The sequence below is a fragment of the Zootoca vivipara genome, chromosome 17, assembly GCF_963506605.1.
Source record: "Zootoca vivipara chromosome 17, rZooViv1.1, whole genome shotgun sequence".
In the NCBI taxonomy this organism is placed as follows: domain Eukaryota; kingdom Metazoa; phylum Chordata; class Lepidosauria; order Squamata; family Lacertidae; genus Zootoca; species Zootoca vivipara.
Genome location: NC_083292.1, coordinates 27521048 through 27547673, shown reverse-complemented (window position 1 = coordinate 27547673; position 26626 = coordinate 27521048). Strand labels below are relative to the sequence as shown.

At 51.2% G+C, this 26626-nt stretch overlaps 1 protein-coding gene across 2 annotated transcripts in view; it reads left to right on the top strand.

Annotated features, from left to right (window-relative positions):
• LOC132591291 (neurexin-2-beta-like) overlaps positions 1-26626 on the top strand; it is a 131079-nt gene that overhangs the window by 41102 nt on the left and 63351 nt on the right. For both annotated transcript variants that reach the window (XM_060269320.1, XM_060269319.1), the window contains exon 2: positions 4775-4956. In XM_060269320.1, the coding sequence (XP_060125303.1) occupies positions 4775-4956 (182 nt within the window). The remainder of the gene's footprint in view (positions 1-4774; positions 4957-26626) is intronic.

Here is a 26626-nt window from a genome sequence, read left to right as displayed (position 1 = left end):
CACTTCTGCCTCCCTTTAACCCAATTGCCTGCTTTTTTTGCCTGTTTTTGTTTCTGTTTTCTTTACTTGGTTGCTTTGGTTTCCTAAGTACGAAAGAAGTTGTTTTGAATGTGCTTGAATTCTGATGAAACAGATTAGAATTTGGAGGAAATGTTTCCTCAACTTGCACCCACAAGTGTTTTCTCCACAACTTCCCAGAAACCTCGTGATTTCCACCAGGAGAAGCTGCAAAGAAGGTTTTTCCCTTTGCTGGTAGACGTTGGCTGGGGCAAAGAGGTGACTTTACTTCTGATAGGTGTGTGTGTGTGTCACCTCTTGGAGGTTTGGCCTACGCAGGCTGCTACATGCTCCCCCCCCCCCCCCGGTTCAATCTCATATAACCTGCACCATTTAAACACCTCTGTAGCTGAAGGAGAGGAAAGCCCCTATTCCATTTTACTCATTGCTGGAGTTGAGAAGAGAGACCAAAGTCTCCCTAGTTAGTCTAGGGCAGTGGTTCTCAAATGGTGGTCTGTGGACCCCAGGGGTTCCATGGCACCATTCACATAACAAAAACTCCCATAGATATACCAGAATTTTCAAAAGTAGGGGATGCATGGCTTGGCTTTTGAAAAACAGGGGGTCTGCAGTACTTAACTAAGTGGGAACCATTGGCCCAGAGGATGCGGGGGAGGCAATCAGCCTTGCAAATAAGCCCAGCCGAGTTACTTCTTTGCTTGCTGCAGATGAATGGAAGCCCTTTCTTCACAACCAACTCGCCTCTTTGCAGGCATGTTAAACAATAAAGTGAAAGCTCTCCTCTCTTTCCTGTTCTGTGGGCACTTGAGTCTAATGGAGGAAGCAGGTTGTTTCAGGGGAAGTCGGCTCACGATTGAGGTCATAGAAGTTGTCTTATGCAGAGGGCAGAGGAAATCAGGACCTTGGAGAGCTCCCAGTGAGCCCTGCTGGCAGGAAGAAGATTCCGCTCTTTCAGGCAGCAGGAGCCAACTGGCCAGGCCTGTGATGGGGTTGGCGCCGTCTCCTCTGAGGACCTGGATGGACTGTGGATGGGACCTTGCCAGACTTTATGGTCCTTGATGCCTGTGAGGCTGGAAATATGGAGGCCAATGCAGGGGGGTTGATGGTGGCAGGGCTGCGTCCTGGCAGCTAGGACCCCCAAATTGGCTACTGATGATTCCCACTCCCAAGGCTCCATGGTCGAGGGTCACAATGGACTGACAGAGGTCAGGCAGAGCGACTCCCCTCCCCTCCACTGACCTGCATGGTTTCCAGGCTAGTCATGGAGGGAGGGAGGGACTTCCTTGGCTCTGCAACTGGCATGGGCTGGAGGAGAAGGAGGGAGGGCAGGAAGCAAGGTGGACTCAACCCCAGGTGCAGCGCAGCGATGGGGGTCCAAATCTCTTCCAGTGCTTCTTTTTTTTCCTGTGAAAGATTTCCAGCTCCGTAAGCCCATTCCAATAGGATGCCAGCCGGACATACAATGTTAGGAAATCTTGGGCATTTTCAATGTGGGGTTTTTTGTTTAGCTTTGTTTACTAAATACAAGTGAAACAAACTTGCAAGATTAGATCACTCTCCAGGGCACCAGGGAATTTTCTGGGGCAGATTGCACTGTGCAATTTAAGACTAATTTCATAATTTCCCCAGAAATCGCATGCATCTGCCAGGTCTTACAGGAAAAGAGAAAGCTCTTCAAGGCCCAACTGGGGAAGGTCTCCCTGGAATCTTTTCTTCAAGGGCAGCTGGACTAGGGCAATGGGGGTGAGGACTTCACAGTGTTGCCCAATGTTAGAAACTGAGATATATAAGCTACTTGCCAAATGGCACCTTAAACTTGGGGTACTGTCTCCACAATGGAATGTCTAGGGTGCCTTTTTTTGCGGTGCGATATTTATTGTTCTTCATTTCATTTATATACTGGTTTATAGTTTAAAGAAAAAAGTCTCAACGTTGGTTATAATACATTAAAACATCAAATAAAACAATCCAGAGTCAAACAAATTCAGGCTTCAAAGGAAATATTTCAGATCCTTCTCTAAGTGACATTTGCTTTCCCCATATTTATTTACCCACTTAATTTATAGAGCTGCCCCATAGCAGAAATAATCTCGGAAGCTAGTGTGGTGTAGTGGCTAGAGGTCAGACCTGGGAGATCAGGGTTAAAATCCCTGTCCAGTCATAAAGCTCACTGGGTGCTTCTTAACCCACCTCACAGGGTTGTTGTAGGGGGATTAATTGGGGGGGGGTTAGCCATGTATTCCTTGGAGAAAAAGGTGGGATACAAATGCAATAAATAAGTTCTTCTGCTTAAGAAAGCAGGAGGGGCCAGCCAGATGAAGATGTCAGTTGCCAACCTGGCACCCAGAGCCCTCCACACAGTTAGATATGCACCAGTAGCAAAACACACCTGGCGCCTGAGGAATTTCCCCTACACCTCACCCATGTGCCATTGGCTGTGCTCCTCTGGAAAGCCCCTCCTCTCCAAGAAACCTGGCTCTCTAAGCTGCGGTGTCCACATATTCCTCAGTTTCCTTTAGCTCAGGGGTCAGCAAACTTTTTCAGCAGGGGGGCTGGTCCACTGTCCCACAGACTCTGTGGCGGGGGGGGGGGGAATCAGACTATATTTTGAAAGAAAGAAAAAATGAACGAATTCCTATGCCCCACAAATAACCCAGAGATGCATTTTAAATAAAAGGGCACATTCTACTCATGTAAAAACACGCTGGTTCCCGGACAGTCCGTGGGCTGGATTTAGAAGGTGATTGGGCCAGATCCAGCCCCCGGGCCTTAGGTTGCCTACCCATGCTTTAGCTGCTGCTGCTCTACTTGCGTTGCGTTAGCCCACAGGTTGGCTGGGACTGATAGGCATTGTAGTCTGAAACATCAGGAGGGCACCGTGTTGGTGAAGGCTGCTTTAGGTGGCTGTTGATCACAAACCTTTTTCAGAAGCCATTGTGAATGCACGGTTGATATGTGCTTAATCACGGGGCTGGAAGCAGCCCTGCTGCATGCGGGAGGGGGGGCGAGCTGTATAACCATAATTAATTTCTTGTTTTCAGTATTTCCAACAAAAACCTAAAGCACATTGGTTACAAACAATCTTAAGCCATGATGCTAAGATAATGATCAGGTGATTGGGGGGGGGGTTAAAAAGTGTTTTAGATTTGCATTTGCCAGGTACATGAGAGCCTTGCTGCCACCCGCCACCTCATCTGCTACACCTCTGGGTACCAGAATTTGGATCCCTGGGGGCTACCCTCCCAGGCCTATCTTTGGCCCCTAATATCCTGGGAGCATGATAGGCTTGAGCCATTTCTTTAGAGAGGAACTCCACACATAAACACAGTTCCTGCTTCTGTTGCCTGACTAGCTGGTTGTTGGAAGCCGAGGTAGTGGGGCAAGCTTCCAGTCTACACTGGTCCGCCAGGCTAGAGGTTACAACATGATGTCTGTCAAGGCCATGTCCTGAGCTGCTCCGAGGACCGAGTGAGGCTGGCTAGTTAAACTGAGGTCCCACCGCCTGTTTAGGTTTTCAGCTTTAGACCCCACCACCCAACCCGCTTGTTGTAGTCCTTCTGCCTGCCTGGTCAAACAACCCACCTCTGTTACCTCTTGTTCCAGAGGATGTGACGTGCTGAGGAGGCCAGTGGAAGCCAGCCACGCAGTTAGCTTGGCAGGATTCCTGGAATGGCAGAGGGGTGTGCCTGGTGCATCTTTAGGCAGCTCTGGGGAGCCTGTTGAGGCCCTCCAGCTCCCACCATCATCCTTGAACATTGGCCAGACTGGCTGCTGGGAGTTAGCAGTCCATCCACCAGCATCTGGGGGGGGGGGCTTCCCAGGTTCCCCTGGCCTGCTCTGGGGGCTGGCTCCTTTCTCCCCATGAGACACTCAGGGATGTTGGTAAAGGCAGCTGTTTATTCCAGAGCAGAAAAAGGTGTCAGCTTGATGGAGAGGCGTTGGGGGGGGGGTTCCTGGCCAGGAGAACCAGAAAGGCAGCCTGAGTGTTTGTATGCGAGGAGGAGCCAGGCTTGAGGGGTGATGGATGGCCCTGCTGGAGCCCATGCCTCAAGGAGGGTTGAGGGGAGGGCTGGGTGGCCAGGAAACGAATGGGCCTGTCTCAGCCCTTATCCCTCCCTGTCCATCATCCCTAACCCGTTCCCCCGCCACCAACCTTGTTTTTGCGGCAGAGACGGGCAGGGGACATGAAGGGGCTATCTTGGTGGGGCACGTGGGCATTGCAGGTGGAGGTGGAGGTCACAGGAGGGTGCCAGAATGGGGGCTTCCATGGTCTATCCCCAGCAGTTAGGTGCTCAAGGTCTGAGCTATGCTTCTTCCCACATAGTCCTGAGATTTCTATTCCCCAGATATTGATAACTTCAGCGGAGAGGGCAGATAAGACCCAAAATATGAGCATGGATTGCTCCCTATATTCCAAATTGATGTCCCCACAGACTCGCATCAAAGGTGCCCCGCCCCAGATTAAAAGCCAATAAAGATCCTTCCTTCACTCCCAGGTGCGAGAGAGCTGGATGATGGCAGAAGCACTCTGCACATGTTCCAGCACACTCATCACCATACCTTTTGTGTTACATGTTAAGCAGCTGTGCTCTGGTGAAAGCAAGCCAAGTTGAACCCTGCCCAGAGCAGCTTCTGAGCAGTCCGAGGGACCTCCAGTTTCGTCCCAGAAGCTCTGCCTTTTGCACCGGCAGGTGAAGGATCCCAGAGGCTGCCCTGGACCTTCCTCTCTGACTTTTCTCTTTCTTCCTCTTTCCAGCTGGGACGACATACATTTTTGGGAAGGGCGGGGCGCTGATCACCTACACGTGGCCTCCCAATGACCGCCCCAGCACACGGGCCGACCGCCTGGCCGTGGGTTTCAGCACGCACCAGAAGAACGCCATCCTGGTGCGGGTGGACAGTGCCTCTGGCCTCGGGGACTACCTGCAACTCCACATAGTAAGGATGGCAGAGGGGCTGGGCTGGGCTGGGAGAGGGAGGGGGGGTTGATGGGGGGGATCCAGGTGGTGGCGGGGCCCTGATTTTTCAAATGAACTCTGGATTCAAAACTGGTGCAAATGACACAAATCCTGGGGAACTGGGTTGTGAGGTGAGAAGAGGGGGTGGTGGTTGTCCAGTTTCAAACGTATGTTTTCCCAGACACAGGGGGCCAAACAGAACACATCTCCCCATGCCCACCCTGAATAGCTGCTGGATATATATATATATATAATTTTCTCGTTACGTAATCAATCTGCAGTTCCCTTGACTTCCCTCCCTTCCCCTCCTCTCTGTGGTTACTTATTTTATGTATCTTTTGTTACTGCATATCCAATTCAAGCCTATTTTCTAATTTCCCCTTTTTGTTATTTCTTTCTGCACGTGTTTATGTCAATTCTGCTAATGTTTCAAGTTGTTTACAATACATCTTCAAATAGTCAATAAATTTTCCCCATTCTGTTTTTAAAAGTCTCTCTTCTTGGTTTCTTATTCTTCCGGTAAGTTTCACCATTTCTGCATATTCCATCAATTTTAATTGCCAGTCCTCCTTGGTTGGAACTATTTCTTCTTTCCATCTCTGGGCATAAATCATTTGGGCAGTCACAGGAGCGTACATAAATAAAAAAAAATTTCCTGTTCTTTGGGTACCTCTCCACCCATTATACCTAAAAGAAAAGCTTCTGGTTGTTTTTTTTTACAAAAGTTATCTACAACATTTCCCCCCAAACTCATTATAAATCATTTCCCAGAAAGTTTCTGATACCTTGCATTTTTCCATATGTGATGGTCTCTTTACATTTCCAACAGATAACTGGTTCTGACTTACAAATTTTTGCTAATTTACTAGGAATCAGATACCACTTATACATCACTTTCGTAGGATTTTCTTTTATCGCATAGCACACTGTAAATTTCAAATCCACATTCCACAATCTTTCCAATGCTGCCATTTCAATATTATGTCCTATATCCATTGCCCAGTGCATCACTGATGATTCATCCTTGGTTTGCCATTCTAATAGCGTTTTAGACCTTACTTTTTGATTATTTAGCAGGTCTTTTTCTAGTTGAGAGGTTTGGTTTGTAGGTCACTAGCTGTTTAAATACACCCCTTTACTCAGCCAAATGGGCCTATTTCATGAGGAGATTTGGCAGGGGCCGAGGCCTGAGGGTGGGTTGCCACTTCTGGGGTTTGTGAAAATTACCCCACCCCACCCCCGCTGCCCCATTATACATCTTCAACTTTCAGCTTCTTGACGGGCAGTTCTAGATGGTTTCTGAAAGTGTGGACCATGTTGCTCTTTGCCACCTTCGTTTTGGCAGGAGCGAGTGGGGGGCTTGGAACCCCAGTTGCTGAACTGTGTTGCCTTGCACATTGGACTCCAGTTAGATGGAACATTTCAAGGAGAGACCATTTGGGCCCTTCCAAGCTGTTCTCTGTCAACAGACGATGGCTGGCGTTTGTGCATACATACCCCCCTCACACAGGTTCAGCCTTTGCTTGTTTCTGTCCAGACCTGTATCCAAACCAGCCTTTGCATGAGCTCCCTTAGAGTCCCAGTTTTTTTCCTGTGTTCTGGGGTTGTGGGCTACCGTCTTTCCCCTTTTTTAAGACACCGTCTTATAACTTTTTTTCCTCAAAAAAACACAGGGTGGCTTACTTTCGGTGGGATGTCTTATTTTTTTTATTACCGGTACAGTTTTTACAGCTCAGGGCGCTGGCTCAGGGCGCTGCTCGGTTCTCTTGAGTGCTCGGCGCTGCAGCAGCCACTGGTTCCGGGTGGCGGGGCAGCAGGCATCCTAGGCCGGGCCAGGCAGAGGCCGCTGGCTCAGGCGCTCCGCCTGCCGCTGCAGGGCGCTCCAAGCTCCTTGGCCAGGCCAGGCAAGGAAGAAGCAGTGAGCCCAGCGGTGGCGACAAGCACAGAAGCGGCAGGGCGGCGATGGACGAGAAGGCGGAGCGCGGGGATGCAGCCAGCAAGGCGGGAGCGCGATCAGCTGTTAAGCGGAGCTCTTGGAGCGCCACTTCAGAGCTGATCGCGCTCCTGCAGTGCCAGCTGCATGGAGTGACTCTGTGAGTGGAGGTGCCTGTGGGGGTTGGTTTCCGCGGAGCGGAAGTATGGCTTATTTTGGGGGTATGTCTTATATTTCTCAAATGCTTAAAAACCCTGCCATGGCTTACTTTCTGACTACGTATTAAAAAAGGGGAAACAGGGTAACAATTGATGTGCCTTTCCCACATCACGAGTGGGGCACAACAGACCCCTGGCTCTTAAAAAGAGGTGTCCTGCCCTTTTTTGTTTCTGCCACAGAGATGTGGGCCGTTGCTGTGGTCCTGCCTGTAACTCTGCATGCGCTCAGGCACAGCACCCTCTCCTGCCACTTCTGCATCTCTGGGCTCGGCTCAGCTCAAAACAAGACCGGCCCAGTTTGCACACTGGACAAATAGCCCCGCACCACCACTCTGCATACACTCAGATACCATCTTTGCTTTTGACACTGAACATTCCTTTCAGGTCCCTGACTTCAGGCAAGAAACAAAGAGGGGCTGTTAGGACAGGATTCCCACCCCCATGTTATGCATTGCTGTTGTTGTTTAAAATATATTATTCTTTAAAAATAATAATGGGGAGATGTTGATGGGGTGTATTTGGGTGGGCCTGCACGTTGCAGTGGGGGTGGCCTGCCTCCCTCCCTCTTCTGCTCCCGGGCGATGGAGGCTGGACCCCTTCCGCTTTTCCCTTCTGCCTCCCTCGATCTCTCCAAGCAGGGCAAACTGATTAATTCCTTGCCCTGTGTGAACGCAGCGTCTCAAAACAGGCCGCAGGCACCCAGTCCATCTCTGTGTCGTTCCTATTAATATTTATGCATTAATGGCTGCGCATGATATTGGGAGAGGAGGAGGAAGAGAGCTCGTTACTTAATGAAATACTCATTGCCCGGAGGGGGGAGCAGGATGCAGGAGGCTAATTTCTCCCTTGTGTGCATGGCTGTGGTCGGGCGCCCTGGATGGCGGAGTGCAGAGTCATCCCTCTTGCTCCTTCTCTGAGCTGCCACAGATGCAAATCAACGTTTCGTTGAATAGGTTTGGGTATGCCTTCAGATATATGGTGGCAGCATCTCTTTTCTCCTGTGGGGTGGGGGTTCATTTCCCCCCCTTCGGGGAGACAACATGCCTGGATGAAGTCTGCATGTTGTTTCAGCAGGACAGGCATCCTGCACAGATCCTGGATTTGGGGGAATTCAAGCCAATTGGCAGCCTCCTCCTCACAGACACACACTTCCCTTTTATGTAAGGCTTTGGCTGCAGGTCACCATGAGCCAGGGCTGTTGTGTTTTTTTGTTTGGGAACAAGCAGCATTTGGGTGGAGGCTGCCCCATCAGCTCTCCTTCACCCTTCCCTTGGCTCAACCAGGAAGAACAAAACTGCCATGAAGCTTGGCTACCCATGGTATCCAAATCCAGGGCGTCGTTTGCGACAACCTCAACAAGTTACAAATCTGTCATAGCTGAAGCCTGGGTGTTGTGGGAAACCAAGCGGAATGGCAGCTTCCAAGCTTGTTTCTCTGCATCAGAGAAAGAGAGAAATGGGAGCAACTGAGCAGTGTAAACCACGATAAAACCAGAAACCCTGGCTTATTGGAACATTTAAAGAGAGCCGTGAGGCAGGGGCCTCCGTTGTTCTCTTAGAATGGCAATGGCGCCCACCTGAGAGGTGCCAGAACTGAATTCCAGTGAGTTTGGCTGGTAAAAAAGCCCTGCTTGCATTTCTTTTGCATGCCTGTCTTGGCCAGAGGCAATCACTTGGGCTGAATCCCTTCTGTATTTGCCCCCTCCCACCTGTCAATTACCTGACACCAGGCATGGAACAAGTGAAGCTATGGATGCCAAGGCTTAGAGCGGGCTCATTATGGTTCCTTTGCAGCTGCAGCTGTAAGTTGGCACTGCTGGAATGCGCTGCCTTTTCCCACCACACTGCTTTTCACGGAAACAGGCACCGTATTCCCGCAGCACCAAATTGAAACACACTCTTAAGCAGGCATCCCCAAACTGCGGCCCTCCAGATGTTTTGGCCTACAACTCCCATGATCCCTAGCTAGCAGGACCAGTGGTCAGGAAAGATGGGAATTGTAGTCCAAAACATCTGGAGGGCCAAAGTTTGGGGGTGCCTGCTCTTAAGCCTCAGCAGCTGGGGCTACACCTTCCCTTTGCCTAGTGTCAGGTGACAGGTAGGTGGGTGTGGCTTGACCAGACAGCCTTGCAGGGAGCAGCATGGTAGGGTGATGCTGCTGCTGTGGTTGGTTGGTCAGTGCAGCGCAAGCTCATTGGCCAGGAGCTCCATGTTGACTCTGCTGGTGCATTTGCACCATGCTGGTCTTGCCACCCGATCCCTCTTCTAGACGTGGCCAGCCAGAGGTCAGTAAGCAGCCCCACCCCACCCCACTGTCTGTAACTCCTTGTGGGCCAAATAAAGGAGCAAGCCAAATTGAGCCTGGCATTCCCCATTATTGGTCTACACCCAGAAGCAGGGCAAGCTCTCTGTGCAGAATAAATCGTACCTGTTACTTCTCATTACTTACTTAGAAGTTACAGCTCTGTTAGTTCAGCCTAAGACCGCATTAGCCTTGTTTGTGGCTGCATCACACGGCTGATTCGTGTTCAGGTTCAGACCAGTTACAGTCCCAAGCTGCTTTTCACTGAGATCCGCCATCCCGTGCCTTTCTCTGGAGGTGTGGAGGTGTTAAATCTCCTTCATCAAAAGCAGCGAAAAGTCTTTTGGCACATTAAAGACACAACACATTTATTAGGAACTCATGAAACCTTCTGCCTAGGTAAAATGGTTGGTCCTCAAGAAGGCTCTTTGCATTTTATTTGTTGGTTGCTGTTTTTGTTTAAATGTAGAACTTAGATTTGGCCCGGCTGGATTTCATGCTGTGAATTTCACCCCAGCTTTCCAAGTTGTCCAGGTGATTTTTGAATTGTACTCCTTTTTCCCGAGGTTTTATCCCCTCCTCGTCCTCCCAAGTTTGGTAGGCAGAGAGACAGAGAGAGGGGCTGGTACAGAGTCACAAAGTGAGTTTCATGGCTGGGTAGAGATTTGAACCTGCACCTCCCCCCATCTTAAGTCCGCTGCTCTAACCACTAGGCCGCACTGCTGAGCTGGAGCTGTCAAGCGGGACTTGCCTGGGGGCCAGCTTTGCGTCCATCCCTTTCTCTGCTGGGCAGCACTAAGTACTGAGAGCCGCAGGGTGAGGGAGGGAGTCACTAGGACTCCTGGGTCCTCCAAGATGTGGCCAGCATGAGCGTTTTGGCCCTTTATCCAGTCAGGAAAGCAGGGCATGTAGCATCAAGGTGGCCTACAGGTTGGTGCCCTCACAAGGGCACCCACATCTCCCCAGCTGCCCTGTGGCATGTGCCGAGCGAGGGTGCTGCCACTAATCCTGTCTGGCAGGAGAGCAGGCAGGCTGGCACAGAGAGTGCCCAACGTGTCAAGCAGGCCCCTGGGGCGGCCTCTGCTACACTCTGGCGCCTTCGCCTCATATCCTCATCTTCGTCACGGCCTCGCCAGGCTAACGTGGGCTGACAGCGTAACCTACTGGTGCAGACATGCTGGTGTCTGTTCCTCACACTGCCAGGCTCCTCGGGTCCAAGGTCCTCCCAGGGGGTGCCCAGTGGGTAGTCAGGCAGCTGGGAAAGGGGTGGCAGCAAGAGCCCTGCAGCCGGATCTGACCAAAGGGGGGCCCATTGAGTCTCGTCGGCTAACCAGATGCCTACAGGCTCTCCCCACCTGTAATCCCCAGCAACTGGTCTTTAGAGTTTCGCCGCCTCTCATGCTGGTGGGAGAGCACAGCCTTTGGATAGCAGCCATTGATAGCTTTGTCCCCCATGGATTAGAGCGAGAAAGTGGGTACTCTGAGGCAAGACTCAGAGGGAAGTGGCATTTACTGGTGTTCTAGAGGAAGGGAGCCAGGACTCCTGGGGTTTCACCCCAGGCTTGATCAGATGATTTGGAATCTAGAGTGTTCCAAAGCCCAGGGACCTGGGTTCCCTGTTAATTACCCAGTTGTCATTCCCTGTGGCTGTTCCCCCTATAAAGAGGTCTGCATGTGCGTATTTGGGATGATGATGTCCATATATTATCTATCCAAAGAGAAGCAAGCTAAGAGTATTCTAAGATGGACCTAGATTGGAACGATCATGTCTTCTCTCCTCTCTCTCTCTCTCTCTCTCTCTCTCTCTCTCTCTCTCTCTCTCACACACACACACACACACAGAGAGAGGGAGAGACCCCCTGCCTATCCTCCCAGGTGTAGCCATAAAACTGTCATCACATTTGCAAAGTTAAGCAGGGTCTGGTATGGTTTCAAATTAGGGACATTGCTGCATTGCAGGGGGATGAGCTAAATGACCCTCAGGTTCCCTTTCATCTCTACAATTCTGTGATCCTATGATCACCTGTTATACCCCCTGTGACCAGGATTTCATTCTCTCTCTCTCTCTCTCTCTCTCTCTCTCTCTCTCTCTCTCTCTCTCTCTCTCTCCTTCCCTTCCTTGGGGCTTCCCTCCCACTCCTCCTCCCAACTCACATTGCATTAGTCTCTGCCCCTCCCCTGTCCCCCAGCTACACACACACACAGTGCATCTCTGCCAGGCAGGGAGCAGTCCATCTGAGGAATAGTGCAGTTGCAAGCAAGGGGATGCCTTTGGGCAGAGGGGTTTTTTCAGCCACGTTTCTCTTGCACAGCCTTCCCTGTGAGGGGTCTTTTGCAGGGACCACCAAGCCTTGTTCTGTTTCCAGGGTCTGGTGTTCCAAGGTCTATCTTCCCTCCCTCCATGGAGGCTTCGTTTGGTTACCCTGCTGGAGAGGAGTCTTCTTCCTGATTTTCCCTGACCCTCTTTTTCTAACCACCCCTTGTGCTCTCACACAGCCCCAGTTCACTTCAGTGGGTTCTTTGGCAGGGGGTTTGTGGGGCTGGATTATGCCCTATAGGTGGGAATCTGTCCCTGCATGCCAGGTCTGCCTCTGGGATGGGCAGAATATTGAGCTGCAAACATCGCCCTTCGGCTTCCCTTCCCACCGCTAAGTAACCCCAGTTCTCAGGGTCCTTGGAGGGAAGGGCGGGAACTTTCAGCCCAGGTGCCAAGTCACCACCTGCATATTTGGGATTCTCGCAGGCAGGCAAGGAGGCAGGGAGATGCAAGGATGTCCCACCTTCTCTTCCTCCCCCCTTCATCTCTGTTGAGCTGCTTGCAGCTGCCACAGCAGACAAAGCCCCTCTCTGCAGGAGCCCTCAGAGCCTGGGCGATGCGCTTGAGCCGTGACACTTGCACAATGGCGGCTGCCAAGGCACCCCTCTGCGGCTTTGGAGGGGAGACAGCCAGTGCGGCTGATTGGCGGGGGGCGCTGAGCCCATGGGTGTGTGCGTGTTTGTGTATGTGTCTGCATGTGAATGTCCATCTGTGTCATCAGCCACCAGAGCAGCATTTCTGCCTCTCCAGCGCATGGCAACCTGTGCAGCGTGCCGGAGTTGGCATGGACCTGTTTTGTTCTGCACACAAAGAGAAGAGCATTGTGGCGCTATCTGTATATGGTGCACAGAGTTAATTCTTTAACACAGTTCAGGAGGGGGAGGGGGAATTGCAAGCGTCAGGAGACACAGGAAGCTGCCTTTTGCTGAGCCAGACCACTGTACCGTCAAGCTTAGTATTGTCTACTCTGGCTGGCAGCAGCTCTCCAGGGTTTGGGGCAGGGAGTCTTTTCCCCCAGCCCTACCTGGAGGGATTGGGCCTGGGGCCTTCTTCATGCAAGGCAGGAACTCTATCCACCGAGCTGAATGGCCCTCCCCAGATCTGCCCCCCTTAGCACCTTCTCTGCTTTTCTCGCTTTTTCAGTGCTGGCAAAGGGTCTAATCCTGCCTGTATTTTAATGAATAAGGAGGACATGAGGTGTGATGTGTTAATGGGATGTGTGTGCCGGCCTCCTCCCTCCAGCTGTGGGGGTGTGAACACACTTGTACATCTGTGCAGAAACTGAACATTGTCCTGTTGAAAATGTTAGGATTCCTGCACTGCAGACCCTCAGGGTCAGGAGCTTCATTGAGCATCCCCTATAAGGCCCACCTTCTGCCCTCTGTGCTGCCTGTCCTGCCCCTCGGATAGTGGACTGCACCCATTTCTTTTTAACTGCCAGCCTCTTTGACCCCCACCCATCAAAGCTAAAAGGACGGCTCCTGCCAGTTTGCCATGGCTAACAGGTGCGAGGAGAGCTTCATTTGCTCTTAGCAGCGATTGGTAGCCCCCACCCCGCTTGCCCACCCCCTTGGAGGCATTGCCTCTGCACAGCAAGAAGCCCAGCAGGCGGTAGGTTCCCAGCTGGGCCGGGGGGGTCAGGAACCAGCCCTTTGGTGCCTGTGATCATTGTGATTATATCTGTCATCTCATTACTCCGAAGCGCCAAGGGAGGTTCTGCCGCAAATTGCTTCAGCATATCAGCCCATCCACAGGCTCCTGAACTCCTGGCTTAACTGGAACCACTGCCCTGCCCTGGCACAGTCAACAGCGCAGCGGGCCCTTTGGCAGTGTGGGTGGGGAAGGTGTCATTTACGCCCACACTTAGCCCCAACACCTGCTTTGGATCCTATAGCTCAGCAGTGACAGTAGAGCCTCTGACCACATGCAGAGCATAAAGTTCTGGGCAATGATTACAGCTTAAGTGAGCGTCAAGCGCCTTGGTCTATAGTGCAGTGGAGAGGAAGGGACTTGGAGAGAGGCTCTGTTTGTAGGCCATCTCTTGAGCATGTGGATGGAAGCGTGGATGCTGCTAGGCTTTCCTAGGAGCCCTTTTAACACATAAAGCTCTTCAGTAGCTATGCCCCATCCAGACCGAGTCAAGGTATTCAGGGACAGAAGAGACCGAGAAAATAGGGAGCGACTGTAGAGGTTTAGTGCACACACACACATTCTGGATCTCCTACCTATTGCATGGATCCTTCCTGCCTCTGGCAGTCAGCCCATGCTCAGAGTACTCCTCTCTCTCTTGTTGCTTCTCATATTACAATGAACACTTTCCTCCATCAAGCCAGGTGTAAACTGAGATCCTGGATAGGAGGGAGGACCCTATGTGTGCACCCTTTCCCTAATCAGAGCAGCAGCAGGTGGAGCCTTTGTGAGCTCCTGTTAGCTATGATTCCTGCATTGCAGGGGGTTGGACTAAATGACCCTTTGGTCCCCTTCCGATTCTATAACTTGCCCCCAGCAGCTGTCCATTAAAGCCTCAACCCCCTGCATTGGCTTTCTTCAACCCCCCCCCCTTCCGACAACCCTTCTTTCACTCCTTCCTCTGCGTCAATTCCTAGTGAGGGAGCCCAGCCGTGTCCAGGACGGCGGAGCCTAGCCTTGCACTCCAGGGAGATGGATAGGGGGTCACCAAGAGGAAGGAGAACACTCCATTGCGAGAGCGCAGCAGCGACAACATCCACAGACCCTTGTCATGTGCAAAGGCAGGCCGTTTATCATGCCTGCTGATGGGCAGCCAGTGGTTGGGCTTCTGGGCTCATCATGACGTCTCCTGCCCTCCCCCTGGAGGCAGCATTGGCCCATTGTTTCGGCTCCCCCTGGAGGCAGCTGGGATTGGATCCTTGCAATGCAGAGTGAGGTTTAGCAATGCCTCCCTCCTGGCCACCACAAGGGTTTGTGGGCTGAAGACGGGGCAATGTGGGACCACAACACCTTCACCCCAAAGGCAACTCCTTTCTCTTCTTGGTCACAAAGAAGGGAATCCTGACGAGGACCATCACATCCTCTCTGCCAGTCCTGGACTTAGGGATGGATTGAAGCAGTGCTAGTATTGGGGTCAGTTCTGCAGCTCTCTCTGCCGAGTCCCTGCACAGCGCCTCCTCTTTCTGTGCCAGCGGGGCTGCTGTGGGGATGTGATTGGCCCAGCTGTGTGGTCCACATCTCTGACACGTAGAATTGAAGTGGCCAGTGCAGCCACTGCCCCTCAGCCTCCCAGCTATATAAGGAGAGGAGAGAAAGCAGGTGTTCTGTTTGCCTAGGGCAGGGGTGGCCATAACTGTTTTTGGCCCCTGCCAACCCTCTGGGGTGACATACCAGCCACCTCGGGCTTCACACTCATGGGCTTATGCCAGGCACTCAACCGGCACCCATCTGATCCATGCAGGTCAGCCGAGAAAGGGGTTGTTACGGTGCCTTCCCACCCCCACTCCTCTAATGACCAGTCTGAATACCAGCAAAGGGGTGGTTTGCATCCCTATCAGGGCCACTGAGATGGGTGGAGATCTTCAAACCCCTCTTCCTCCGCAAAGAGCCTAGTAGTGCATCAACCACGCTTGTGATGAAACAATACCATGAAAAATAAAAACATATTTAAAACATCTAGGTTAAAATCATGTGCCTATACTTTGATTTACTTTTATTTTTTGCTGCCATAGCCAAAATCTACGGGGGGGGGATTAGAGTAGCATCCAAGGTGAAAAAAAGACAAGGAATCCACCCTTTCTTTAATTCGCCTTCATATTGGAGCTGTTAGTCAAGACTAGGCGGGTTACAAGGCCTCATTTTTCACCCTGCGCTTGTCACATGCAGCGCTGTTTCTATTCTGCTGCAGTTTGTCTTCCACCAAAAACTACAATATTTGTCTTGCTGTTTGCTGTGGTTAAGTAACTTACAGAACTAGTTGTGTAGCTCACATTGTCATTATGTTATTCCACCCCATTTATTGCAATGCAAATGAAACATCATGCAAAAGAAACACTTGAATGTGAGCAGCTAGCCCAGGCATTCCCAAACTTCGGCCCTCCAGATGTTTTGGACTACAATTCCCATCTTCCCCAAACACTGGTCCTGTTAGCTAGGGATCATGGGAGTTGTAGGCCAAAACATCTGGAGGGCCGCAGTTTGGGGGTGCCTGAGCTAGCCTGTTCAGACTTACTTTGCAGAAAACCTGTAGAACTCTGTGGGACTTCCTTGCAAGTAAGCATGTATGAATTTGTTCTGGGTGCAAATTAAAACCTTTTAATCCTGCTTGTGGCGCTGTGGGTTAAACCACAGAGCCTAGGGCTTGCCGATCAGAAGCTCGGCGGTTCAAATCCCTGCGACAGGGTGAGCTACCATTGCTCGGTACAGCTCCTGCCAACCTAGCAGTTTGAAAGCACATCAAAGTGCAAGTAGATTAATAGGTACCGTTCCGGCAGGAAGGTAAATGGTGTTTCCGTGTGCTGCTCTGGTTCGCCAGAAGCGGCTTTGTCATGCTGGCCACATGACCTGGAAGCCGTACTCTGGCTCTCTCAGCCAATAACGCGAGATGAGCGCTGCAACCCCAGAGTCTGTCCCGACTGGACCTAATGGTCAGGGGTCCCTTTACCTTTACCTTGATCCTGCTTGTAGGACTAAAGTGCAGGGGGGGGGTTGTGGGTCCTCTGCTCTGGGCAAATCCTGCATGTCTTCCTCAGTGTTGTTTATTCCAATTTTGTGTGTGTGTGATGGCACGCACTAATCCTGATTCTCACCACAAACTTGGTCATGGAAGGCTTGAAAGTTCATAAAAGAATAAATTGACACTTCCACAGGAGGCAGGGAGGGGGGAAAGATGAGGTGGAATTGCTCCACTTAGTAAATTAATTTTGACTCAGATAATTCTTTGCCTTTGCAAACCTCCAACTATTCATTCCTGCAGCTGCCACGTAATGAAGTAATTGTGGCATTAGGAATTAATAACTGGCAACTGAGTGACATTCTCTCTTTTGTTGCGGGAAGAGGAGTGTTGGTTGAGGGGGGGCATGTATTTCTATTAGAATACTTTCCCCTCTTTGTTCTAAGAATGAATGCACTTAACACTTCGCGCATACCTTTTTAAAATATATATATATATATATATATATCCAGCTTTTGCAAACGGTGGTTTTATTTTGCTGCAGAACATGTCTTGCTCAGGGCCTGCATTTGGGATCCTTCTTATGTCCAACAAACAACGGGAGCAGCTTTTGATTCATTAGTGGTGTTTACCAGTTCACTATCAATCATAACTGCAAAACATGGGTTTTTAGTTTTATTTAGAGAGATTCTGGATTGTGACGTCTCATGAGCAACTTCCAGGGGTTCCAGCAGTTATGGAGGCTTGAAAGAATTGTGTTGCAGCGTCCACCCCAGCCTTGCAAGGAGTCACAGATCACTGGCTGTGACTCTTAACTTGTTCATAAACAATCTAGAGTTAGGGGTGAGCAGATAGGTGGCCAGGTTTGCTGATGATACAAACATGTTCTGGGTCATCACAACAAAAATTGATTATGAAGACCTCCGAAAGGACATCTGGGGCAGGGGGGGAAATATTTCACATATATGCTCATGGGGTCTGTCCTGACAGTGGCTGAACAGGAATGAGACCTTAGAAGTCGTCTCCTGCTTGTGGGCTTCCCTTTTAAGGCATCTGTTTGGCCCCTGCGAGATCAGGATGCGGGGCTGGGAGTGTTTCAGAGGCTCGTGTGTCTCTGAAAGTGGAGCAAGGGGATATAAGACTGGAAGCAGGGCCCCTCTCCTCCTCCTTGCCCTCCCCATACTCTGTGCCTCAGTTTCCTCTGTGAATTTTGCTCTTCTTCCTCTCTCCCAAGCAGATGTTCCAGATTGAGGGCTGGAAGGGAGGGTGGTTGCAAGCAGAGCTCCGGGGAAGGGAGCTAAAATGGCATTTGCCCTGGTATCCCGAGATCTCCCATCCCCCTCGCAGAAGAGCTTCCTCTGCCTTGCAGAAGGTGGCAGGGGTAGCCCATCCATGGCCAATCCGTGCATTCACTGTGGCGCGTAAGCAGCTTAGCCCCCTCTCCCTGCTTTACTTGGCCCCTGGAGCGAAAGACGGTGGCAGAGAACAGTGCTTACAAAGCTCCTCCCCCAGCTGTCAGTGGTGGGAGTGTGGGCCGCCATGCAGGGCTGGCTGGCGGTCTCTCACCTGCTAATCCAACCGTGCCACCGACACCTCTGTTTGCCTGGCCACGCTGCGGCGGGCAGCTGACTAAAGTGCCTCTGCTTGGCAGAGCTTAATCCCCGAAAAGAGAGCCACCCAACAGGTGCCTTGGAAGCTTGCCCAGGAAGCGGGTCCTTCTGAGGGAGCCCTTCTTCGCCATCTCGTGGAGAAAGGCACTCTGCAGGCACTCAGAGGCGCTCTTCTTCTGAAGTCAAGCCAGGGGTTTCCAGAGGATTCATGCTGGGGGTCTGGCCTTTATAGCCTGCTGCTTTGAGTGGAGTGTGGGGGTGGGGGTTCCGTGCAAAGCCACCCTGAGCTCCCATTCTCCCAGGTCCTAAAGGAGCGTGTGCAGGATGACCAGCCTTCAGTTTGGATTCTGCCCAAATTGCTAGGTCTGTTGCGGGTGGATGCACCTCCTTAATACTGGAGTTCTGCTGCTTTAGAATAAACTGGAAAGAGGAAGGAAATTTGAAATGTGCCTTTCAGCATGTCTGTTTTGGACTCTTATATCTCCCACCAGCCCACACAGCTGATGGGAATTGTAGTCCAAAATACCTGTTATGCAGGATTCCCAGATTGGCTGTGCTAGGCATTCAATGTGCCATTTGCATTCAGTGCCTAGAGGTGTGTTTTTTTAGATGCAAATAGCTTCAGGTTCAAGGGAAGGAGGGAGGACTGAGAATTACCAGGATCACAGCAGGTGGGAAGGGAGGGGAGCTAACCCTTTCTCCCCAAGGTGTGGTCCCGGTGATAGCTGCTTCTTGGAAGGTGCTGTTTGCACAAAGAGGAAATGCGTTGCACTCTCGCCTCCTGCGACAAGCCCATTAAATCTTCTCCTGCCTTCCTGCCCTCCCTTTCCCCCTTCCACTTGGCAGCCCTCAGGTGTTTGGAAAAGGCTGTTAGGTCTCCCCCCACCCCATCTCTGCAATCCCCTCTACTCAGGGCACGGCTCCTTCAGCCTGTCCTCATCAGACAGGCTTTTCCATTTTGCCACTCGTCTTCCTTGCCCTCCTCTGAACCTCTTCTAATTTGTCAGTATTCTTCCTGATGTACAGCACTTTAAACTTGACACAGCTTGTCGACACGATCTGACGGACGTGCCCGGCCCAGGTGGCCTTGTGGGCCAAGAGCAGAGGCCTGGCGATGCTGATTAGTCTCAAGGGCAGGAGGTGCCAAACTGCTGGTCTGCATCCTTCTTAAAAGTGTGGCAGATGAGGCTGAATAAAGCATCACTTGGCCTTTGCCAGCCTGCTGCCCTCCAGGCGTTTTGAACTAGCACTCCCATCAGCAACACCAGGAGGGCATGACTATTGCTTCTCACAGCTTAGAAACCATGGCTCTATTAATTCAGTTTAGAATTGCATTGGCCTTGTTTGCAGCTGCATCACACGGTTGACTCGTGCTTAGCCTGCGATCAGCTACAGTCCCAAGATCCGTTCCGCATGTAGTGCTGACACGTCAGATATCTACCAGATGGGTGAGCTCCCCCTGCCAGTTTGGTGTCATCTGCAATGAGGGGGTTGTCCCAGGCTCTGCTGGAGGAAGGATAATCTTCATATATCTAATGTAGGGTGTTGTCATGCAGTTCCTTTTTTGCTGCCTGCTGGGATGCTAAGGAGAGGCAAAGGAACTGAATTTTGTGCATGCTGAATAGTTGCTGCCCTCTTTATCATTCCATTGTATATCCCAGGGGCTATGCTAAGGCATTCCTAAGGAGGTTCTAGGGCAGGCATCCCCAAACTTCGGCCCTCCAGATGTTTTGGAGTACAGTTCCCATCATCCCTGACCACTGGTCCTGTTAGCTAGGGATCATGGGAGTTGTAGGCCAAAACATCTGGAGGGCCGCAGTTTGGGGATGCCTGTTCTAGGGCTTGCCTTTCCCTCCCAGCCTTGGAGCAAAACAAAGCTGCTGTTTGCCTGCCTGGGGGTGGGGTGGGGCTGGCACTGCAGGCTTCCTCTCCCCCCCCCCTTTGCAAAGGGCTGTTGCATCAAGGCAAGATCTCAGCTGGATGTCACTCGCTGGCAGTGCTAACACCCACCTTGGCGCGCTGCCACAGGCGCCCCAACAAAGACAGCCAGGAGAGGAGGATCTCGACAACGTTAGGCGGCAGCAGCAGCGGCCGTGAGCAGCATGCTGACGCTCTCTGCGGAGGCGGGGGACATGTGAACCAGAGAGCACAACACACACACCCCAGCGGGGCCTCTAATTGAGCCACAACACCAACCCCAGATCCCAGGAGGAGGAGCTGTCACTGTGTCTCTGAGCATGCACAGAACATTTGCCCCCCTCACTACTTGCATAGATCAGTATCTGCCCAATTTTTTTGCTTCAGGTGGGTAATATCACAATATAATACGATGTAATATCATCAGAACAGATAGTAAAAACCAAAGATGTGGCAGGGAAGACGCATCAGTATTTTGAGCTACCCTTCAGTAGCCCTGAACAGGGGGGCATTTCCCCTTCCCAATCAAGTAAATAAATAAGTAGACTTAACTAGCTAACCAATTGTATTGCAGATAACTTGGTTCTGCCCCCCAACACAAGGCCTTCCCCCCCAAAAATAATCCTGGCTACACCCATGGATGGGGCATGTCTGCGGGGCCCTCCAGATGTGGCTGGATTCCCAACTCTTCCAGCCAGCAGTCTCAGTGGTCAGGGATGATGATGGGAATATTAGACCTGGGGGACTGGACGTATGTGCCCATCCCTCCTCTAGGAGGTTGTTTCTAGTGCTCCAGCCCACCCATTGTTCAGACATGTGCAGTGCTTTGGAAGCATGTGCAGAGAGACCTCACTGTGGAGTTGCTGCTGCCACAAGCTGTCTGCCGCATATTTGGTGCTCCTAGCCCAAAGTGATCCCACTCCGGTTCCTCCACGCCCTGCCCCCCACTCCCAGATGCTACCGCATCTCTGTCTGGGGTAGCAGATACAAGAAGATGACTTTGTCTGCGGCTCCAGTGCCTTTAATGGTTATGTGGAAGGTGGCTTTTCAGTAGGATGCGGCTCACGTGACTACGGTAGGTGCACCAGCCCCACTTCTTCCCTCCCCCTTTTCCACCGGCCAACCTATCCCCCTGTCCCAGATGCAGGGAGAGGGTGAAGTGGAGGGGAAGGGGGATACATGGTCAAACCGTGAGTGGGGGGCGCGGCTTGAAGCTGGTGGCTGCCTTGTAAGGTCAGGACAGTGTTGGGGAGGGAGGAAGCAGGCATGGCAACAGCTCCCCTTCCGTAGTGTTCTTGGGTGTGTGGCTGGTTTGGTCTGCAGAGTGTGTGTGAGAGAGAAAGAGAACAAATCAGAGAGTGTTCTGTATGCAGAAGGGGTTGCGCATCCAGGACGTTAGTGGCCCACAGCTCTTCCTGCTCTTCTCGTTTTCAAGCCAGTAAACATCCTTAGCCAGAAATCTTGAAATGAGAAGTGGACTGACCGGATGTGAACTAACACCTGAAAATTTAACCCAGACCCAGGAGAAATGCTCTTGACTGGGAAGGCAGCTGATTGCATATAGGATTTTAACCTCTCTCTTTTTTGACAGAATGCTCTGGAATAATCAAGGCCCAGACTAGGGGGCGGCTGTTGAATGGGCCTTTGCTTTGAATGTGAACCTGTTTTTTAAAGGGAAATAGCAGGCTTAGCTTGCAGCCAGTGAGGAGGGGGAGCCTCCTTCTATGAAGGGGGGCTCCCCGTGGAGGGATTCCTCCCAAGGCAAAGTAGCATTAAAGGATTTTATTCAACACCAATGCAGAGAAGAAAAGGGTGAAACACTTCCCTCTCCCCCCCACACTCCTGTAATCCTGAGAGTAACCACCAGCAGCAGCAGTGCCTGGTGTTTGGAGTTTAAAAAAACAAACGATGTGCATTTAATGCAAAGATGCATTTTGCATCCCATTAAGTTTGGCCTCCCAGGTCCAGATTTGCTCCTGGGCGCCAAGGAGTGTTTGCAGTCAGGAGCATCTCTGAGTGATTCAACCCAAACTCGGGGCAAATGGCCAAGTGGGGGTCCAGATCCTAGCCTCTCCCACGGATTCACTGCAGGTTCTGCAATCCCTACCGTATTTTCCTCCCCACCCCCAACCCCAAATATTCCCCTTCACCCAGGAGAACCTTAGAACCTGCAGCCTCTGGTAAAACCTCCCCTCTGGATTGGGTCTCTAGGAAAGGGGAGCCAGGCCCTTGTATTCACCCTTTTAGTGCCACCGCCCCACTGTCCCACCTGCCAGCCATCTTTGCTGCCCTCCTCCTGCTGCCCCTGCTTTCCTATCACTTTCTAATCGTTCTTCATCTGTCTAATCTCTGCCTGTTCTCCATTGAGCTTATCTGGCCTCCATCTGTTTTCCATCGATCTTTTATCCTTTCCATCTGAGATCCACCTCCTGTCCACTCTTCATCCATCCATCCACCCTTCTCCCCGCTATTTATCCCTCTTCCATTTTACCTTTCGCATCTGCCTGCTTGTGTGTGTGTGTGCGCACACACACACACACACACACACACACAGAGTGGCAAGGGGGGAAGTGGGGGGGGAGAATGCCCTAAGCTGCCTTCCTCCTCCTCCTTCTACCCCGCACATCTCCATATCCATCTGCAATGTTTTTCTCCTCCCCCCCCCCCCCGAATAAGGGAATTAGCACCAGAAAAAGACAAACCGCCTTGCTTAGTCAAGTGGCAAATGTAATTCAATTGTTACCCAGGACAGGCAGCAACGGAGATGACACTGACTGTCATAATTATGTTCCACTTTAAAAGCGAACCTGCGGCTCTCCCCGTCTTTGAGAGGCCCCGGCGCCCAAAAGGCAGATAAAGGCTGCGCAAGGCGCGTAATTGGTTTCTCCTCCGGCACTGACCTGTTCGCCAACGCCGACGGGCTCATATTTTTAGACATGGAGCGGGACAGCGGCAATTGGTGTGTGTGTGTGGAAGGAATGGTCCCACACACACACACAAACTCCATATTGTAATCTGTCTCTTAGCGCCAAGAGGCCTATTCCACTAGTTTCAGCCTCCTGGAAGAGCATTTTCTATTTCTGGAGAGGAGTAGTTTTTTGAAGGGTGGAAAGATGTTTGCATGGAACAGGATGGGGGGGGAGATGGTATTTTAGAGAGGTCCCTCCCTTGCCTTTTTCTTCCCCCACACCCTTATCTCAGCTTCCTTTGAAGCATCAGAAAACTACTGGGGGTGGGGCACAAACCTTTTATTATTTTTGGTTGAGGGTTGCACTTGCCCACCTTCTGGAGACTTCATGCCAGCCAAAAAGGTGGCAACCCTACATTGTCAGACATGCACACACCCAATTAGTGCATATATCGGATGAGTTTTCGGAGCAGCGGCTTAAAAATAAGTCCTGGGGCTAGTCCCTGCGTTTTACCCATGGCTTGTCTGTACTACCCCTGGCATTCAGGCAGGGTTGTGGGCCTAAGGCCAGCTATCTCAGAGAAAGCTCTGTGGGTGACCTATTTCCATTTGGGGGGCATGTTCTGCATCGGCCTCTGCAAATGCCTCCCTCCCTTTTGATCCCTTGAAGACATGATTGTAGCAACGCACTACTACTCCCCAACTGGCCCTGTGTAGGGGTCTTATCCCTCCTGGTTCAAAGCATTGCAGGACCCCTGGAGACCAGAGAGGTTTCTGTAGGTGCTCTGCAAAGCTCTGGACTTGGGCAGTGGGGCGCTAGAGTGCTTTTCTGGTGCATTTTCTCCCCTGGCATGTCTGCCCCATGCCGCGCCATGGCCCGTTGCATATATCTCTATTACTGGAGCATCTTCAGCAGCCCTGGGGTGAGTGATGAGGTGTTGATGCAGGCTGACAGGTGGATGGAAGGGCTCCGCCATGAGATTTATCCCACCCTGTTGCCAGGTAACCAAGAGCGGCAGGCAGAGTTGTCAGGAGAGATGGAACGGACTGCAGAGGCTCGCAGAGGCTGAGACCGGGATGGTAGACCTCATCCACATCTCAACAGTGTGTGTGTGTGTGTGCGCGCGCGCTTGCATGTGTGTGCGAGAGAGTTTTTCAGCAAACTTACTCCTTCCAATGCAACTGCATTGGTCCAATTATGTATAGGTTCTGAGTCCCACCCAATGGAATCAGTTGCACCTCCCTTTTGAAGAAGGGCTTAATTGGCCTTTTCTCCCTTTTAAGGTCACCTGACTGCAGTGTGTGTGTTTTGTTTTGTCAGCCTAGGGTGAATTTTGTTGTGCTATAGGGCTTCGCCTGACGCTCCACCAGTCTGCTTGGATTTACGCAGGACACATTGCAATGCCCTGCAGCCTGTGGCACCTGTCCCTCAGAGCGGACTTTCAGCACCAGGATGCAAGCTTGGAATGTGGGAGAAGGGGAGAAGAGAAGCTGCTGTGCCTAAGCATGTGCAGAGGGCATTTGCCTCCTGCAGTCATTAACTCCAGTCTATAATTTGCAAGGGAGGTTCTCTGTTCTTTAACTAGATGTCTTTTGCTCTGGTGGGTAGATCTTGAGGTTATGGGGGGGCACTAAAGCCTGCAAGATCTTCCCTTCTCAAGTCCCTGGTGTATATGGGTGGGCAGTGGGGAGCTCCTGGTATTGGCGGCTGGGCTAGCACCCCCTGGAAGCAAGCACATTGTCACTGGGGTGACACCCCAATCCCTGTGGCAGCTGAAAAGCCCACAAATGTCAACTGGGTGACTGAGGTTTCATGGTTTTTTGCTGCCCTGGTTGCTCTGAGCGGTGGTGGGGCTTCAGCAGAGAACCCCCAAGCAATGGGCATGAGAGATAGTCACGTGGGGAGAGGTTTGGCAGTACTCCAGCCGTCCCCTGCAGCCTTCCCACTGGGTGGGAGTGGGGAGGGCCAGGTTCGCTTCCTGTGGGTTCTCACTCTCAGCTGCAGGGCCAGCTTGGAAGTGATGACATTAATTGTGTGAATAAAATTAACACCCACTTTTTTTTCTGTGTAAATATCAGTGGGGGGGGGAGGTTGAGCAGCCTCATGGGGGTTTTAACTCTTGCCTTCCCTGCCATGGGCTGATGAAAATCCCCTCTCTGAAATGCCAATTTGCATTTCAAGGGAAGGCACTGTTTGGAACTAATGAGGTTTTCCCTTGAAATGCAAATGAAAGCTGTGGACCAGGGGGTTTTGTGGGACAGGGGGATAAAGAGTTAAACTCCCTCCCCACCTCTCTATGGTGCTACTTACATAACAAAAAAGGGCATGCTAATTGCATTCACACAATTAACATCTTGTCTAGGTTGGCCCCTGTAATAGCAGCCCACCTCACAGGATTGTGCAGGGTGGAAAACCAAGAAATGCCATTAAAAAGTTCTGCCTTTTCTTGTTGGAGGGGAGAATTCTTGGTGTGTTTATATTGTTTGAATTAATGACCATTAATTCTGACTGTTATCTATCACTGAAGACAGAGTAGCCAGTGGTCTGCCAGGCTCAGTCTTAGAAGGCTATAGCTGAGGGAGGGAGAATCAGACCATGCGCCGAGTGCATTTTCCTTACTGTGTAGGAACTGAAATGTGTCCCAGATAATCTAGGTTCGGAGTTCCACTTCTGCCGCTTGTGGTTTTCAAGTAGGCATAAACACTAACTGCTCTTTCTTCGGAAATGAGAACTTGGAAGTGGAGTTTTGCTGACAGAATGTATGTAAAAATTAAAAAACAGATCTGGAAGATCCACGACTGGATGCCCAGCTTGGCCATTGACAGACAGTCTGTCTTCTTCCACACGTAAACTGGGGATGATTTTGTAACATCTGTTTTAGCAAACAGTATTTATATCCCACCTTTCCACAGTGAAAATAACACGTTGTGAGTGTTGTGGGTATGGCTGGCAGGGGATGCTTTTGGGAAGCCTGAAGGGATGCTTCTCCCCTCATAAATGACCCTAAAGAAACTGCCGTCAACCCTACTGGAGGCCTTTCTGTGACTGAGGAGATTTCTGGATGCAAAAGTTGCCTTGGAGCTAGAAATCTAGCCCCCAGCTGAAAATCCTCCTTATCCCTGGGAGGCATCATGATATCACATTGCTTGTAGTCTTGAGTCAGAAAAGCAGGAGTTGCATGAATTGGCCTTCAACAAAACCGCAGCTATTTTGTTGGGCTGTTTAACACAGGTTGAGGCCTGCTGGTTGTCACTCCCATTTCTCTGCTTAGGAAGTGAGGACATTAGACTTGACAAGTTTTCTGACACAGGACAGGCAAGGCAGGCAGGAAATAAAGTTCCCTCACTGTGCTGCAGTAGCATCCATTCTCCCCACCCTTGCACTCCAACTGTTGGGGTGTCAGTACAGGCACAAGTCACTTAGTTGAGGAAAGGCTGTCACAGCATTCACCATCTCTGGCCTTTTATTGTCACACAGGAGGGCGGAAGAAAACCTTGTCGAGTGAGGGGCCATTTTGTTGCCTTGCTGCTGCCCACAGAAGACGGCAGCCATCTTGAGACAAGCTAATTGCTCAGAGGCTTATTGCTGTTGGGTTTGGGGTTCCCAAGTGACCACTCCTGGTCCCTTCCCCAGGAGATAAAAAAACAAAAACCTCCAGGCAGACCTGCTTCTCTGCTTTTGAGATTCGATAAATGCCACAAGTGAAGCTAAACCTGGTGATCGATGCACCTCAAAAAAAACACCTCAGCTGCAGGGCCTGGTTTTGAAGTTGGGCAGCCTGAAACCGTTTTCCAGGGTGCTGG